The sequence below is a fragment of the Stenella coeruleoalba genome (genome assembly GCF_951394435.1).
Source record: "Stenella coeruleoalba genome assembly, chromosome: 2".
Taxonomy (NCBI): domain Eukaryota; kingdom Metazoa; phylum Chordata; class Mammalia; order Artiodactyla; family Delphinidae; genus Stenella; species Stenella coeruleoalba.
In genome coordinates this window covers 62,484,552-62,501,669 of record NC_137147.1, presented here as the reverse complement: position 1 = coordinate 62,501,669, position 17,118 = coordinate 62,484,552, and the positions used below count along the sequence as shown (strand labels likewise).

The following is a 17,118-nucleotide window of genomic DNA, read 5'->3' as shown; positions in this document are numbered from 1 at the left end:
AGTCAGTCTCTACCCATGTGAGTTTACAAGCAACATCAAGTACATAAATACCAATAGTGAGCATGAGTAAGAGCCAGTGCAGTTGAGGATTTTAGTTCATCTCATTCAATTTAATTCTCATTCTGTGATGTAGGTATTGTTATATCTAATTTAAAAATTATTAATTGAGAGAGAGATGAAGTAAATTTTCTAAGATCACCTCTTCAGTAAATGACAGTGTTAGAATTCAAATCTGCTCATTTTATGAGCAATGAACCAGGTCCAGAAAATACTTACTTTTTTCAGACTGGAAGTAAGGAGGTAGGTATTCTTATAGAAGAATCTCTATAAAATTACGAAGATGGAATCTTTGTGCAGCCTTGACAAAGGTTTTAGTGTCTACAGTATAGGAGAGTTATATACTGAGCCAAAGAAGTGGCTAAAAGAGTTTGATGAGACAAATACCTTAGAAGACAGAGATGGTGCTGTCATGTTCCCTGAGTAACAGAAATTAAAATACCTTTCCATTGTAACACCTGATGCCATTGAAAATCCTTTTCTTCTAGCTCAAGCTCACTCTTTTCCAATTGCTTACAGTTTCTGAAGTGAATCCCAGTTTCAACAGGCAGTCTTTCATGACCAACTGAAAGTCAAGTTATAATTTCTACTTTCCAGTTTTTAGAATGTGTCAGCTATCTATTTCACTGCTTAACATGGGGAGAAAAGCACTCATAGAGACTGTATAATAATATAGTTCATCAATCAGTTATGTAAATACTGTGCTCTTGTGCCCATGTGACAACAGTTCAAAATATTTGAATAAGTGAGGCCACATCATCTTCTGTCAACGACTTTTTTAATTTTAACTTTTCAATTTAATTTAATTTTTATTTATTTATTTATCTTTCATCGAAGTATAGTTGACTTACAATTTTGCGTTAGTTTCAGGTGAACAGCAAAGTGATTCAGTTATACATACATGTATATCTATTTTTTTCAGATTCTTTTCCCTTATAGGTTGTTACAAAATATTAAGTATAGTTCAATGTGCTATACAGTAGGTCCTTGTTGGTTATCTATTTTATATGTAGTAGTGTGTATATGTTAATCCCAAACTCCTAATTTATCCCTCCTCTCCCCTTTCCCCTTTGGTAACCATAAGTTTTTTTTCTATGTCTGTGGGTCTATTTCTGTTTTGTATATAAGTTCATTTGTATAATTTTTTTAGGTTTCCACATATAAGCAATATTATATGATATTTGTGTTTGTCTGACTTACTTCACTCTGTATGATAATCTCTAGATCCATCCATGTTGCTGCAAATGGAATTATTTCATTCTTTTTTTATGGCTGAGTATTATTCCATTGTATATATGTGCCACATCTTTATCCACTCCTCTGTCGATGGACATTTAGGTTGCTTCCATGTCCTGGCTACTGTAAATAGTGCTGCTGTGAACATTGGGGTGCATGTGTCTTTTCAAATATCAACTACTTTAATATTCTCCTGGCTGAACTCCCTACCTCAGGTCTCATCCCACTCTCCTAACCTTCTCCACATCTTCACCGTAATCCCAGAGCCTTACAACAACACAGCCATTAGAGTTATCTTTCCAAAACAAAGGTTTGATTATATCATTTCAATGCTCTAGAAAAAAAGTCAGTGGCTTTCTCTGAATAATACCCACACTCAATTTAGTGCGGTATATACAGTGTTCTTTGCAATCTGGCCCCGACTTATCTTTCCAGTCTCAACTCCTCCACTTTGCGCCACATCCCTTACCACAAGGGACATCAGGCCGATGGCCCACTTGTGGAGAATACTGTGCTGTTGTGCCCATGTGACAACAAACGGGGACCACAGAGCTTAAGGAACCTATCCAAGTCATACAGGCATAGTAAGGACTCAAACTGAGGCCTGACTCCAAATCATGGGCTTAATCTAGTAAACTACACTTCTTCCATCTTGTGTATGTTTTGTGAATCTTGTTTCTTTTACTTTTAAAAATTTTTTTCATTTATTTATTTATTTATTTTTGACTGCGTTGGGTCTTCATTGCCGTGCATGGGCTTTCTCTAGTTGCGGCGAGCGGGGGCTACTCTTTGTGGCAGTGCGTGGGCTTCTCATTGCAGTGCCTTCTCTTGTTGCGGAGCACAAGCCCTAGAGCGTGCAGGCTTCAGTAGTTGTGGCACGTGGGCTCAGTAGTTGTGGCTCATGGGCTCTAGAGCACAGGCTCAGTAGTTGTGGTGCACAGGCTCAGTAGTTGTGGCACATGGGCTTAGTTGCCTTGCGGCATGTGGGATCTTCCCGGACCAGGGATTGAACCCATGTCCTCTGCATTGGCAGGTGGATTCTTAACCATTGCACCACCAGGGAAGTCCCATGAATCTTGTTTCAATAAAACAAAATTAATTTTGAGCATACTAAATGCCATGCACAATCAGTGCCGTCTTGCATCGTTATTGGGTATAAAGTATCAGCCGGTCACATAAATTATTCTGTTATTTCTGTAGAATTTATAGTTGCCATTAGTATCAATAGTTTTCCTTCATATCAAACACTTTAATAATAATGATAATACCTTCCATTCATTTAGGGCTCAGTGTGTGCAATACATTGTGTTAAGCCTTTAAAATACATAATAATATTTAATGATCAAAGCATTCTTTGAGATAATTGTTACCATTCCCATTTTGTGACGAGGAAACTAAGGCTGCAAAATGCTAAGTAAGGTGCTTGAGATGAAACAGCTAGTAGTGGAGCTGGAACTGAACATAATACCATCTCACTTTATAGCCTGTGCCCTTGACGACTACACTATACCGTCTCCCCATAAAGCTCCCATGTTAAACTTCTCAATAATCTGGATCCTACCCTCCATGCCCTATGCCTGAGACTCCTTGTTTTCCACACAGGCAGTCTTATCTTGAGTCTTGTCTTTCCATCTAAGTAGCTGGAAATCTTCTTTCTGCTCCCATTCTCCTAGTTTCTTGGGTACTGGACAGCTTAAGATAGAAACTCTGGTTATGAGCTGGGATTTATTTTCCTTGTAGGGAAGGGCTTCAGAGGGAGGGAATGGGAGTGATCTAAGCCATGGGTCAGGTGGCTGAAGTGGGGAGAAAAGATCTTCCAAGGGTATAACAATTCAAGGAAGACCTTTCTATTCCTCTCATTTTTTCTGCACCAAGATTCCCAAATATCTAGAATCTGGGGCTCTTTATGACTTTGCCTTCCCTCCTCTGTGCTCAAGCTGGGCTCTAGGTTTGTAGGTTGCAGTAATAAAAAAAAGAGATGCTTTTTAAAAATCCAGTGGCTCACTATTTTAGTCATCAATTCATTTATGGATATGCCAGGCATTGTTATAGACACTGGATATACAGCTGTGAACAAAACAAAGAATCTTTGTCTTCATGGACCTTACAGCTTACCGGGGGACAACAGACAATTAACAGATAAACAAATACATATATAATGTGGTGACAGATAATGATAAGTTCTATCAAGAGAAAGCAAGGTGAGCAAAAGGATAGGAAATGATGAAGGGTACTGGTGGGTGTGGGGCTGCCATTTCAGTTAAGGTGGTCTGGGAAGATCCTTCTGAGGTGGACTTCTTTGAATAAAGACCCGAATGAAGTGAAGGGACAACTCGTGAGCATATCTGAAGAACGAACATTCTGGTAGCATGAATGGCCTTGAGGTGGAAGGGTACATGTCACGTTTGAGGAAAATAAGGAGATCAATGTGTATGGAACAAAATGAGGAAGAGAAGGGTGGGAGATGTGGTTTAAGAATAGCAGGGCCCAGTCAGAGTTTTGGACTTTATTCCAAATATGGTAGGGAGTTATCTGAAGATTTTGAGCAAAAGAGTGAAGTGATCAGGTTTATATTGTAATGGGATCCATCTTGCTGCTGAATGAGGAATACATTACAGAGAGGCCAGAGTGGAAGCAGAGAGACTGAATAGAGTATAGTGGGAGGGAATCTGAGAAGTCTTCAAACTCAGGAAATGCTTGAGGGTAGAGCTGCCAAGAATTGCTCATGGATTGAATACGGAGTGTTTGTATTTTTTTTTAAAGATTCTTTTGATGTGGGCCATTTTTAAAGTTTTTATTGAACTTGTTACAGTATTGCTTCTGTTTTATGTTTTGGTTTTTGGCCTCAAGGTATGTGGGATCTTAGCTCCCTAACCAGGGATCGAACCTGCACCCCCTGCATTGGAAGGCGAAGTCTCAACCACTGGACCACCAGGGAAGTCCCTGGAGTGTTTGGCTTGAGCCAGAAGTTTCTGGGATTTGGTTTAGCAGCTAATTGAATGGAGATGCCATTTACCAAGATGAGGATTAGGTTTAGGAGAAGAAATCAAGAGCTTTACATCAGATGTATGAGAGGCCGTTTGACTTCCAAGTTCTTGGGGGAGAAGGGGCCCCTAGTAGGTGCCACTTCAGTTATGCCACTGGTTTTTACCTTGTACAGGGGCATGTCTATGTTGAGGTGAGGGAGCAGGGAAATAGAAGAAATAAAGTTCCTTCTGAGTAATCATCTGATATTCAAGTGACTAGAAAGTAGGTCAGTTATCTGAGCTTGTCTTACATACACTGTGATTTCAGCGCAAGAAGTCTCTCTCTACAGAAAATTTCCTGATTGCTATTATCTCAAAATTCTTGAATTTAAATCAAAGTAATTTATTCCGTAATTAGAAATAGGAAACTTAAAATGCAAATAGCTTGAGAGAGAATTCAGTGTTTATGAGTTTTTATCAAAGTATAACAGAGCAGATGAAGGTCCTGAGCACTAAAAAAAAAAAAGTGTTATTGTCAGGAGAAGATGTAGATAAAGAAGCAAAGATTTCACAGTCTTGCCAGGGACTGCCATACTTATCATAATTTCTAAGTGGGAAAATGGAGAAAGCGGTGTTCATATCTTGAAGGATTATCTGGGTTTACAGCTAAGTGGAGAGTATCCATCTAAATTCTTTCTCTCCCCTTTTAGCCCTTTTTCTACCTTTGATTTAACCCTTAATCTCTTCCCCGAATTGTTATTCAACTGGAAGGCCTGTGGCATGATAGAGGTTTGTCATCTCCATTCTAGGGCCTGAAGTTCTGGAGAATGCTACTTAACTGTGCAATTCCCATTGATGTCCCCCTGTCATTGAGGGACACCACATTTAACACCAGAAAGGATTTAAGGCAGTTTGTACATTACTTTTTCCCTTGATTATCATAGTGCTATGTGTTTATTGCAAAAAAAAAAAACAAAATTTTTTAAAATAACAAAAGAATAAAATCCCTACCAACTAGAAGCAAGTTCAACAACATTCTGGCATATTTCCTTCCAGGGTTTTATTCATTTTGTATTTTCATACTCGAGCTATTTATTATACATGTGACTTTGCATCTTGCTGTTCTTGCTTAACATAAAGACATACATATTTGTCAGAGTCACTGCGTTTCTATGGCTGTGTAACCATCTGTAGTATAGCTGCACCACGATTTACTCAAGGTAGTTTCTGATTATGTACAATTACAAAGAACACAGTGATAAACAGCTTTGCGCGCAAATCTTTTCCCTTCTTTTGGATGATTTACTAAAAGAGGAGTTGGTGAATTAAAGGGTATACCTATTTTTTAAAGCTTCTGCTATTCATTGCTACACTGATTTCCAGAAAGGTTGTGATCAAGTGACACTTCTGGGGAAGTGTGAGGGAGGCCTATTAGAACTATTGGATCTGTAGAAAATATTTGATAGCGATTCTTCTTTTTAAAATAATAATGCTTTTTAAAATTTTGAATACAAGAAGAGAAATGGCTGTGCATTGTTATATGCTAATCATTATTTGCTCTGTTTCATAGTGGTAACATCATACTAACTCAATATTAGATAAGTATTAGCCTACAGGGTAGCCAACACAAATGTTACAGAGTATGGAGAATAGCAGATGCCCGTGTGCAGTGAAACTCAGGAAACTCTCCTTTAATGGAGGTCGGATATTCACTGGATATTGAGGGAATGAGGTGATGAGGAGAGGAAAGATCAGAGGAGGCATTCTGGGAAGGGGATGGAGTGGGAAGGAGGTGGCCGTTTCCCTCAGAGGAGGGGGAGTTGCAGCGACAGTATGGCAGCGCCCCCGACGGTCTGCCCTTCCTCAGGAAGGAATGAAGCAGAGCTGGTAGGAGGGCGGACCCTTTGGCAACCGGGGTGATATCAATGTCCTTTGGGTCAACCAGAGATTTCAGGGTACATTTCTGTAAAATGATGGGCAGGAATAAAAACAGCTCGGTGCAGGCCAGACCCTCTCCTACACAAATCTGTTTTCCTGAAAATAAAGATACTCCTTGAACACTGTGTTTCTGAACTGTCACGGAAAGAATACAGAGCAGTTATTTGATTTTATTGAATAGCTGTACAGATGGAAGACAGGATGTCTGGAAGCCAGGATGGCTGGAAGGACTCACGGATAGATGGATGGACACACTTGCTATCCATTTAATAACTAGCACCATTCATTCAAAAAATATTTATTGAATATCAGCTCTATGCCGATTACTTCATTAAGTATTCTCACTTTTTAACTGCTCTTTTGACTTTTTAAGTTTCCATGATTTTTTTTCCCTAGGAAACAGACCCACACTCTCAGAAAGGGGAAGGACTGAGGGGAGGAGACTCATTTATCTGTGTTTCCTTTTCTCTCTCTGGCAGAAAGTTTAGGCAAAGATACTTTCCCTCATGCAATTTCAAAAGCAAATGTCACTCCCTCCGTTTAAAACTTTAACTGACTCTCTGTGCCTGTCCTATATAATAAAGTCCAAATTACATGACCTAGTCCTTTACATTCTTTTCACAGTCTGATATGCCATGATTTTGCCTTCCACTCTTTTTTGTTGTGTGTGTGAAAATTTTTATTGTGGTGAAATATAATATATATATATATATATATATATATATATATATACACACATAACAAAAATGCTCATTTAAACAATTTTAAGTGTGCATTTCAGTGGCATTAATTGCATTCACAGTGTTGTCCATCTCTCACCACTATTGATTAATAGAACTTTTTCCATCACTCCAGAAAGAAATTCTGTAACCATTTTAAGCTATAAGTTCCATTCCCCCAGCCCCTGACCATCAATAATAATCTACTTTCTATTTCTATGAATTTGCCTATTCTAGATATTTCATATAAGTAAAATCTTATAGTATTTGTCTTTTTGTGTCTGGCTCATTTCACTTAGTATCATGTTTTCAAGTCACCCATGTTGTCGTATGTATCAGTACTTCATTTCTTTTTGTGGCTGAATAATATTCTGTCATCTGTATGTACCACACTTTGTTTATTGCATTTATCTCTTGGTGGACACTGTGTTGTTTCCATCTTGGGCTATTGTAGAGAATGTTACAGTGGATATTGGTGTTGCCGGTGTGTGATTCAGTCCCTGTTTTCAATTCTTCTGTGTATACACCTGGAAGCACAAATGCTGAGTCATATGGTTGACTGCAATTCTCACAGAGTACTAGGCACCCAAGGAAAAGCCCCTCTTGAAAAGGGGTTATCTTAAAGTATTAAAATTCTTATATCAGATTTTCCAAACCACACAATATCTGGGTCATTAGGAGAAAGAGGAAAGGAGAAACATTGAGAAGAAGTTGAGTTAGAAGTCATACATAAACTGACATGTCAGAAATGATCAATTTGGGAAACTAAGTTTACCTACACTACTAAATGACTCAAATATTTTAAATAGTGATTCAGAATATTAATTTTAATTATGAAGTGTCAGGTTTATTTACTTTCTTTAATTTTGTATGATTTCATCCTGTTTAATAGGAAACATCATAATGATGGTGTTTTTCAAACTGTGGGACCTAATCCCCACTAGTGAGTTATGAAATAAATTTGTTTGCTATGACTAGCATTTAAAAAAGAAAGAAAATAGAATTGAGTAGAACATACAAAACTGCATTGCACCTAGTTAAGGGTAAACATTATTTTGTGAAACACTTGTTTCAGTTACGTGTGTGTTCTGTAAAATATTTCTTATTATGGGATGTGATCAGAAAAAAAATAGTTTGAAGACACCGGTATAATGGAAAGTCTGGGCTTCGGAATTAGCTAGAACTTGGTTTGAATCTGGGCTCTGGGTGACTTCTGCCAGTTACACGACTTCTCTTACAGCTCAATCCTCTCATTAAAAAAGGAGAGTAATAATATCTACTTCTGTTTTGTGTTTGCGAAAAGATCAGATTACTTAAGTAGAGTGCATAAAATATAGCCAGTATTAACAAATATATAATTACTTCCAAATCTTCCCTCAAATAATGCTCTCTATGTAAAAATACTTCATTCACTAGAAGGAAGACAATATGTGTTATTGATGACTGGATCTGTTATGCCATAGTCTACTCTGAAAACACATTGCTCAGTCTGTTTCTGCAGTTTGGCTTAGGAAGGAGGCTTGAACACAGTTCTTTCCCCTTCCTATTCTCAGATTGTACTTTTCTATACCATGGATTTTTGGCATTTTGTTATACATCTGTCATATATTTTCTAATTATTTCATAGTTCTCAGCTAGTATTACAGACTTTCAAATCTCTTCTAGTGCTTAAAACAGTGCTGGATGAAATTTTTTTGAGCTTTTAAAGGTCCATAGCACACCTTTTGCAAAATATCTCTTATCCAAGGGGAAGCAGATGTAATCCTGATTCCACCAGTATTTCTCACTCAATCTACTCCATGCTAAACAGGTCAGTTAGGCACTGTCATGTCTCTGGGTAGTACAAGTGGAAGGTGTGAACAGAAAAACCACTTGATCTGAGGACAGTCGAAAATGAGATCCCATTTTCCCCTCCCCACTCCTATTCCCAATCGGGGAGGAGGCATTTATAAGCTCTGAGGACCAGGGCCCAGAAACCTGCTGGCGTCCTGAGCTGCAGAGGCTTTCCAGCACGCACGATCTCCCGCACTTAGGGTCCTTCTTCCCAGATGGATTCTCATAGTATCACAGACGCGCGCAGTCTCGATCGATACTCGATGGCAGACGTACTCCCACCATCAAGTGTAGGCACGGGGCGGTGGATTTAGCCGCCCTGCCGCTCTGTCGCAGCTTCTCATCAGCTCCATACGAGCATAGGACGTTAACCCGTTCCCCGGCTGACACCCAACCGGTCGCCTCCCCGTCGCCCTTCATCTCAGCTCTGCCACCTTAGAGCCGGGGCTTTTCCGTCCGACTCCCACGCGCGGTGGGCAGCAGGGTCCCGGGCCCGCAAGGAGGGCGCTGAGAGGTGGCCTCTCCGCCCGGCACCCCAGACGGCCCCTGGAGGCCGCTGAGGCACGGAGTGCTGAGCTTCCTCACACTCCGCACCTTACCTTCGGGCGTCTTCGCCTGGTGGGCGGCAGGGAGGAGGCGGCTGCAGGCAGCAGCTAAGCCGGGCGCCGGGGCCCGCGCCTCCGCCGCCCGCCTCCGGGCCCCCCGCGAGCCCAGCCCCGAGAAAGCCCCACCCCCCGCGGCCGCTCCCACTCCTGATTGGCTGGTCCGGCCGAAGGCGACCCTGCGGTCCCTCGGCCCGCGTCTCAGCTATAAAGGCGGCGGACACATGCCTGCGGCGGCGAAGCTCGGGCAGCAGCGGTGCTCGCCCGCTATCAGACCCTGCGGCGCCCCGGTTACTCCTTGCCCCCGAGCGCTCCGACTCCACCATGCCTCGGGGCTTCCTGGTAAAGCGAACAAAACGGACAGGTGGCTCGTACCGAATGCGCCTAGCAGAGCGGGTCTTCCCCCTGCTGGGGCCCCAGGGGGCGCCGCCCTTCCCCGAGGAGGCTTCCAGTGCCCCTCAGCCCGGTGCGGAGAGGGCGGGACCCCCAACCCCGGAGGAGGAAGCGGCCCGCGAGCTGTCGGGGTCGTCCTGTAGGGAGGCTGGGGTGAGCCCAGCGGTGGGCGGGAGGGAAGGCGCGGAGTGGAGGGCGGATGGCCGGGAGGGTCCCGGGCCCAGCCCCAGCCCCACGAAGCCGGCGGGCGCGGAGCTGCGCCGGGCGTTCTTGGAGCGCTGCCTCAGCTCGCCCGTCTCCGCTGAGTCCTTCCCCGGGGGCACCGCCACCGTGGCCGCTTTCTCCTGCTCGGTGGCGCCAACAGCAGCACCGACCTCGCGGGAGCAGTTCCTGCTGCCGCTCCGGGCACCGTTCCCAGACCCCGCGCTCCATCCGGACCCCGCGCCTCTCTCGGCCTCCCTGCACGGCCTGAAGCGGGCCACCGGCGGCGAACGCTGCGCCAAGGCACCTCCGGGCTGCACGTCTGGGCCCGCGGCCGCCGGAGTCAAGAAGCCAAAAGCCATGAGGAAATTGAGCTTCACCGATGAAGTCACCACGTCCCCTGTGCTGGGCCTGAAGATCAAGGAGGAGGAGCCCGGAGCGCCGTCCCGGGGCCTGGGGGGCAGCCGCACGCCGCTGGGGGAGTTCATCTGCCAGCTGTGCAAGGAGCAGTACGCAGACCCCTTCGCGCTGGCTCAGCACCGCTGCTCCCGCATCGTGCGCGTCGAGTACCGCTGTCCCGAGTGCGACAAGGTCTTCAGCTGCCCTGCGAACCTTGCCTCTCATCGCCGCTGGCACAAGCCGCGTCCCGCAGCGGCCAATGCCGCCACAGTCTCCTCAGCCGACGGGAAGCTGCCGCCTTCGTCGACCTCGTCCTCCCCGGATTCCGGGGCTGTTGCATCTTTCCTGGCGGAGGGGAAGGAAAACAACCGGGCAGAGAGAACTGCGGATCAGCACCCGCAGGCCGGGGACAGCTCCGGGGCGGAGCAGCACCGGGACAGCGCCCCATCACAAGGCCTCCAGGTGTTGTCCCACCCCGAGCCTTCGCTGCCTCAGGTCCCTTATACGGCGGGGGTGTTGGGGCGCCGGGTGCCTGAGCCGGGCGGGGTCAGTGCTGCCGGGGGACCCGAGATCTTCGTGTGCCCATATTGCCACAAAAAGTTCCGTCGCCAAGCCTATCTGCGCAAGCACCTGGCCACTCACGAGGCAGGCTCGGCCCGCGCGCTTGCCCCGGGCTTTGGCTCCGAGCGCGCCGCCCCACTCGCCTTCGCTTGCCCGCTGTGCGGGGCGCACTTCCCGTCGGCAGACATCAGGGACAAGCACCGGCTGTGGCATGCGGTCCGCGAGGAGCTGCTCCTGCCCGCTCTGGCCGGGGCGCCTCCCGCAGCACCGGGCCCAGGAGGGGCGTCCGACGGGAGTGCTCAGCAAATTTTCTCATGCAAGCACTGCCCGTCCACTTTTTTTAGCTCCCCAGGCCTGACCCGGCACATCAATAAGTGCCACCCCTCAGAAAGTCGGCAGGTACTGCTGCTGCAGATGCCATTGCGGCCGGGCTGTTGAGGGCGAAAGACAAAGAGGATTGAGGGTGGCCTTGGAGCAAACAGATCATGAGAATTTCTGTGGGGCTTTCTTCAGCTTGCAAGTTTACCCTTTTTCCTTCCTTTATTTTCTCTCCTAAAACTCCCAGTAGTCAATGTGCTGCCAGAGGAGCGGGCAGCGAAATGTAAAATCCCTCTCTAGAGCAGGTATGTATATGGTATAACCGTTCTCGGTCAAGAATGATCAGCTTTAAATCCCTTCTCACTTTCCCCACGAAAATAGGATTCCCCTGCTCCCACCAAACTCTGGAGACCCCAATGAATCCTATATGACTTGTAATTCCTATGGAAAGTCGCAGTGAATGCGTGCATGTCTCTATCTACAAAGGATTCTAGCTACCAAAAGTGGTAGTTTTTTTTTTTTTTTTCTCTTCTTCCTCTTGTCATCGCAGGCGCCTGTGTAGTTTCTGTCTCAATAGGGTCAGATATCTTGCATTGTATATTCTGTGAATTAAAAGTTATGTGATTGGTGCCAAACTTACGTCGGGTGGGTGGGAAATACAAGACCTGTGTCTGTGGGCAGGAAATGTTAAGATGTTTGCGCGCTTTTGGGGGATACGAGAAATCTCCTTGTAAACTTTCCTTTTCTCAATTATTAAGTCCACTCTTAAGCTAGTGTTTGGAGGTGGGGAATAGCACCTCTTTACTGGAAGGAGTTGAGACACCCCCCAAATTCTCACCTCTAGCTCTCGTGTGCAGTATTCAGGAAGATACTTTAAACCTTTCTTTAAATAGCTTTTGGGAAACACAGAACTCATTTCCTGAAGTTTGACTGTTTTAGTAGGGTTTCATCCAAATTGTTTAACACTTCTGTTGTAATCATAATGTGTATTATATACGACACTATGTTCAGCTTAAGGAAGATGTTAATACTTCTAATCCGCTATGGAAATGAATGGCAATTCATTCAATATTCAATATTTTCTTTTCAGCTGCAACCTGGTTTTGATTTTTTTTGTATTACCATACTTAGCATACATTCTGTACCTATGCCCTAATAGCCAGTTTGGGACACTGGCTGAATATTGCTTGACAGATAGCCCATATTTGTAAGATGCTTACCACCAAATAAATGTACATAGCTGGTGCTTTGTTGTGTTCTGTGTTTGTCTTAAGAATCCCATTGAACACAGCCTATTTTAAAAAGCCTCACTTCTTATCTCCCCAAAGCCAGTATCCTGCTTTATAATCTTTGTGACCCATTTAGACAGAATACAGACAGGAGAAATTATATTTTGTAAATGAATGTAATGATGCAGAAATGGGAAAATTTCCTTATATAGTATATATACTATGAAGTATGGCTGCATAGACTGAGCTCCAAAAGGTAAAGAATATGTACTGTTCTTTAAATATTAAAGATACTTTACTACCCAAAAATGTCAACAGGAAATATATTTTAAATATTTTCTTCTTTTTCAAAAAGCTAGTAAATAGTTTATCTGAAGATGAATAAAACGTTAACTGTGCTAATCAACTTCCGTATTTTTAAGTTGGTATTTTCACTCCATTTTGTTACATATCACCAAACCTTTAGCTGTTTATTTTTTTAAAAATGAAAGCACTATAGAAATGTGTAGTTACTTTATCTTTTCTGCAATTCTTAACCTTGGTTGTGGGAAACTGTCTATATTGTTTAATCTTTTTCCCAGGGACTGTCTCTATCCATGTTTATCCTTTATATAAGCTTTCACGGGACTTTTTAAGTTTATTTTCTACATAGTTTCATAGGCATTTGTTTTTATTTATAAGGCAATCCAAAATTTAAGTGCACAGGAACTCTGAAAGCCTGCTATAGAAACTGTCTGTAAAAAGTTTTGTTCCTGAATGTATATTACCAAAAAAAAAAGTAAAATTTAACAAATCAAAGCATGAGGGTGAGATAAATTGATGCTTTAACCAAGTGCACTGGGGGAAGTTTCTGCGAGCTCTTATGAAGGTGAAAATTTTCCTGTAGTTTTAATGACTGTGGTAGGATCTCTGAGAAATAAGGTGGGGTATATCCTGAGAAGGGAATTAAAATTCAGTTTTCATGGTGAGCTAAGATAACCTAGGTTTATGCTTTACATCTCTCCATTAATCATACAGCCCTGCTTAAGTCTGAAAAAATATAGAAGACAAAAGACAAATCAACACTCATGGACACGAAATGATAAGAATATTTTTATTGTATTATTAAATACTATCTTTTTTCCACTGTTACAAATTTGTAGATACTACATGAATGATGATACATAATTTATATTTTATAGTTTGCCAGTATGATGTATTTACACATGCAGTTAGTACCAATGTCATGCTACATTTCCTTAGGAGATGCTCGTTCAAAACAAAATGTGAGCAGCTTATCTACTGTAGGAAAATACTTCTGGAGGGTGGAAGGTACACCAACCCGCACGTGCAAGTTCAGTATTAACAATATTAGATTAATTTAGACTCCTGGGTCATGTTCCCTTTTCTTTGACAATAATACACATAATTTAAGCCACACATTTATGTCAGAAAAGTTTTCTCCTTCTTTTCTATTTTCCTACCCACCCCACCCCATTCCTCCCTTTTTGGTACTTAAGAAAGAACATAGATATACCAGGATCCAGCAGCCAATAAGGGGCCACAATCTCAAAACAGAAATGGCATTTAACAGTGATACCATTTAAAAAGCAAAACATTAGAAAAATATTTGGAAGCTAAACATGAATCAAAGTTCAGCACAGTGATTTTTCTGGTTTTTAGATATGTCATGGCATCACCTGCACAGCAAAGAAATGAGACATTGCTTTGGGAAGAAAAAGTTAATGCTAAAATTATTTCAGCTGGAACTTGAGATACTAAAAGACCATTTATTTAAGTGGTTTATTTTGATAACATAAATAATCCATACATATCCTGTGTATTAACAGATTTGCAACTATTGCTACAACTTTACAAATGCTTAAATTTAAAGATGTACATTTATTAAAAAAATTATATATTTACTGAGCCATAAAGTTGTAATGGGGCACGATAAATAAAATAATGAGACTATCTGTCCAATTATATTTTGGCTCAAAGTTAATTACGAAATTAAAAGTAAAACTACTTAGACATAATTATCTAGGGAAGGTAAAGGGTGTAGAATAAAACTCCCCCCCCCCCAATACGGCAGCTTGGAGTGTGGGGGGAAAACCAACCGAATAAACAACCCAAATCTAAAATACTAAGTTACAAGTTATTTAAATCCAGTGTTTTCTAAAATAAATGTTCAGGAAGGAACATGCATGTTATGGCAAACACGAAGCCTGAAAGGGTTAACGCTATGTTCATGCTAAGGTGGCTACTGCTGATCACTGCTGGGCTGCTGTCTCCTTAGGATTTATTGGCTGAGCCAGAGGAACGACGCAGCTTCATGGACATGCGGCTTTTGCTAGTTCGAGGAGACATTGGTGAGGCCAGGTCAGCCCCGTCTACCTGCGTTGCTGTGGGAGTTTCACTGGGTAGAATCTCTGGGTAGGAGCCTGTGGGAAACAGCAAGAGCATTAGTGCAAGTCATCCAGCCACTCATCCTGTAAGAAATAACTTTTCTGCTACAGATCTGCAGCATGGATCCCAACCCTTAGTGAGGTCTTTTGAGAGGAAAGAGCAAGCCCCAAACTTGCTTGTTATGACAGTGATCTGGAGGCTCATGTCATCATATTAGCAAGAAAGCACCAATCGTTATTTCCAGAGCCAGAACCAACCAGAGAGCTCCCCAGAAAAAGCAATGGGAATCAAAATCTTTGGGACAGAAAGGACAGGGATCCAAAGCACCATTAGCATGCACGTAAGGGCTTAAGAATCAGGTGAGAAGGACCAATTCCTATCTCTAGGGTACAGGGTATAATCAAGAAAAGGGCCTTCATTGCTCAAACTTGAAAACAAAACAGCACCAAACGTTTCCAAAAAGGAGCTTAGCAGTATGAGACCATTATACATGCTAGGTAGTTAAATATGCTTTTAAGAAGGAGCAAGATAAATTCCCTGGGGAAGGAAGAGGACAAGAACTCTTATCTGAAAGTCAAAAAAGACAAACTGATCTCTCAAAGTGTCTCAACTTAGAATTGACAAGTAATGCTTTTGTTTTCTTAAACTTTTGCAGTTACACTATCCAGTCATAGCAAGTAGATAACCAGTAGAATTTAGTAAGATATAAAAATTTGAAAGAAGCAAAACAAGTTGAAATTGGAAAATTCTTCATATCATTTATTTACAAAGTAGTTCTTCACCTTTGTACTTTATTTCTGAGTTATGATTCTCTAATTCACAGCAATACTACAGAACTTTGCACACTATAGGTTCTTAAATATTTCATGAATAAGAAATTACATTAAAAATTAAAAACCCTTCCAGAAAAATCTGAAAATATAACACAATAACAAATTTTTTAAAATTCTGTATATTTTGAGGCATTTTAATCCAGATTTCCTTGGTCTTATGTATATAAAAATTATCTTTACGAGTGTCACAAACAAAGACATGTCACACAGGTTGCAGGCTTAAACTTATACAGCTCCTAACTCTGTAGGGAAACTTTTGGCATATTTGTTAGCCAGCGTAGCACCACACTGACACTTCGAGCTTGGGAATACTTATACGACTATTTCCATATAATGAAACATTTGTGCTTAAACTGAAGTTATGAATATTTATAAGGAAACATAAAACTGTTCAATAAGCGGTACAGATCCTACTGAGATGTCTTAGGAAATTAAGAATGTATCTCTGTAGAACACTTAAAAGTTTTTAAGGCCAAATATTATACTTAAGAACAAACATACATTGTCAAGGAAAAAACATTTTATCACTAATCCTAATCCAGGTAAATTGCCCTCCTTTTTAAGGTAATCTTTCCAACATTCTCTTTTCTAATTGAAATGAGGTTGACCTTCAAAATACAAGAAGGACATATATTTCTGTCCACCTTTACTCTTCCTGAAGATCTGAGTTGGTTCATACTGGGCCCATACTGGAAAACCTAGAGGAGAATATGAATCCACGGACCTTTTTGGGGAAGCACTGCAGATGGATGGCAGAAGGAAGGTGAAGAGCAGTAGCTCATGCTTTGCTGGTAATGCATACTATTCCCGGCCAGTCATGAGAGGCCTTCCCATGGCTGTTTACCTTGAGATGGCCAATGTTTTCTAGTGGAGGTTTTGGGAGGAAGAGAACTATCACTGCATTTCTTTCTTTGTTGTGAATGAAGAAATGGAGTAGCGAGCAGAAGTGAGAAAACAAAAGAGAAGATAGATAACAGATATGAGTGACAAAGTGCAGAATTTTACAGGTGTTAACAGAGGAGTAGAGAAGACAGTAATCAGGTTTTTATTATGAAACACAATTGGGCATGCAATGCATTAGGGTGATGAGGTTTCACAATGGACAAATGCTTTGTAAATTCAAATGTTATACTTACCCACTAACAAAACAAGTTCAAACAGGAAAAAAAGAAAAGAAAAAAAAGTCTATGAGAGATTCTTTAAACATCTACCTTTTAAAGTGTTCATTGTACTGGTGGCATGTTATGCTAACCACTCAGTCATAAAATCTCTAGGGCTGTACTGTCCAACGTGGTAGCCATTGCCACATCACAGTTAATTAAATTAAAATTATAAATAAATGCAAAAAATTTATAAATAAATGCAAAAAATAAAAATTAAAAATTTGGCTCCTTGGTGCACTAGCCACATTTAAATTGTTTAGCAGTCACATGTGGTTAGTGGCA

At 41.9% G+C, this 17,118-nt stretch overlaps 2 protein-coding genes across 5 annotated transcripts in view; one reads left to right on the top strand and one right to left on the bottom strand.

Moving 5' to 3' along the window:
- The first annotated feature begins 9,660 nt into the window (after window positions 1-9,660).
- Window positions 9,661-11,356, top strand: INSM2 (INSM transcriptional repressor 2). The gene has a single exon (XM_079914202.1). The coding sequence runs from the start codon at window positions 9,676-9,678 to the stop codon at window positions 11,341-11,343; it is 1,668 nt and encodes a 555-aa protein (XP_079770328.1). The 5' UTR covers window positions 9,661-9,675; the 3' UTR covers window positions 11,344-11,356.
- Window positions 11,357-13,531: 2,175 nt separating this feature from the next.
- Window positions 13,532-17,118, bottom strand: part of RALGAPA1 (Ral GTPase activating protein catalytic subunit alpha 1) — a 221,418-nt gene continuing 217,831 nt past the window's right edge. For 3 of the 4 annotated variants that reach the window (XM_079912214.1, XM_079912215.1, XM_079912219.1), the window contains exon 40: window positions 13,532-14,875. In XM_079912214.1, coding sequence (XP_079768340.1) covers window positions 14,727-14,875 — 149 coding nt within the window. In that variant the 3' untranslated portion in view covers window positions 13,532-14,726. The remainder of the gene's footprint in view (window positions 14,876-17,118) is intronic. The other variant, XM_079912216.1, reaches the window with a different exon arrangement.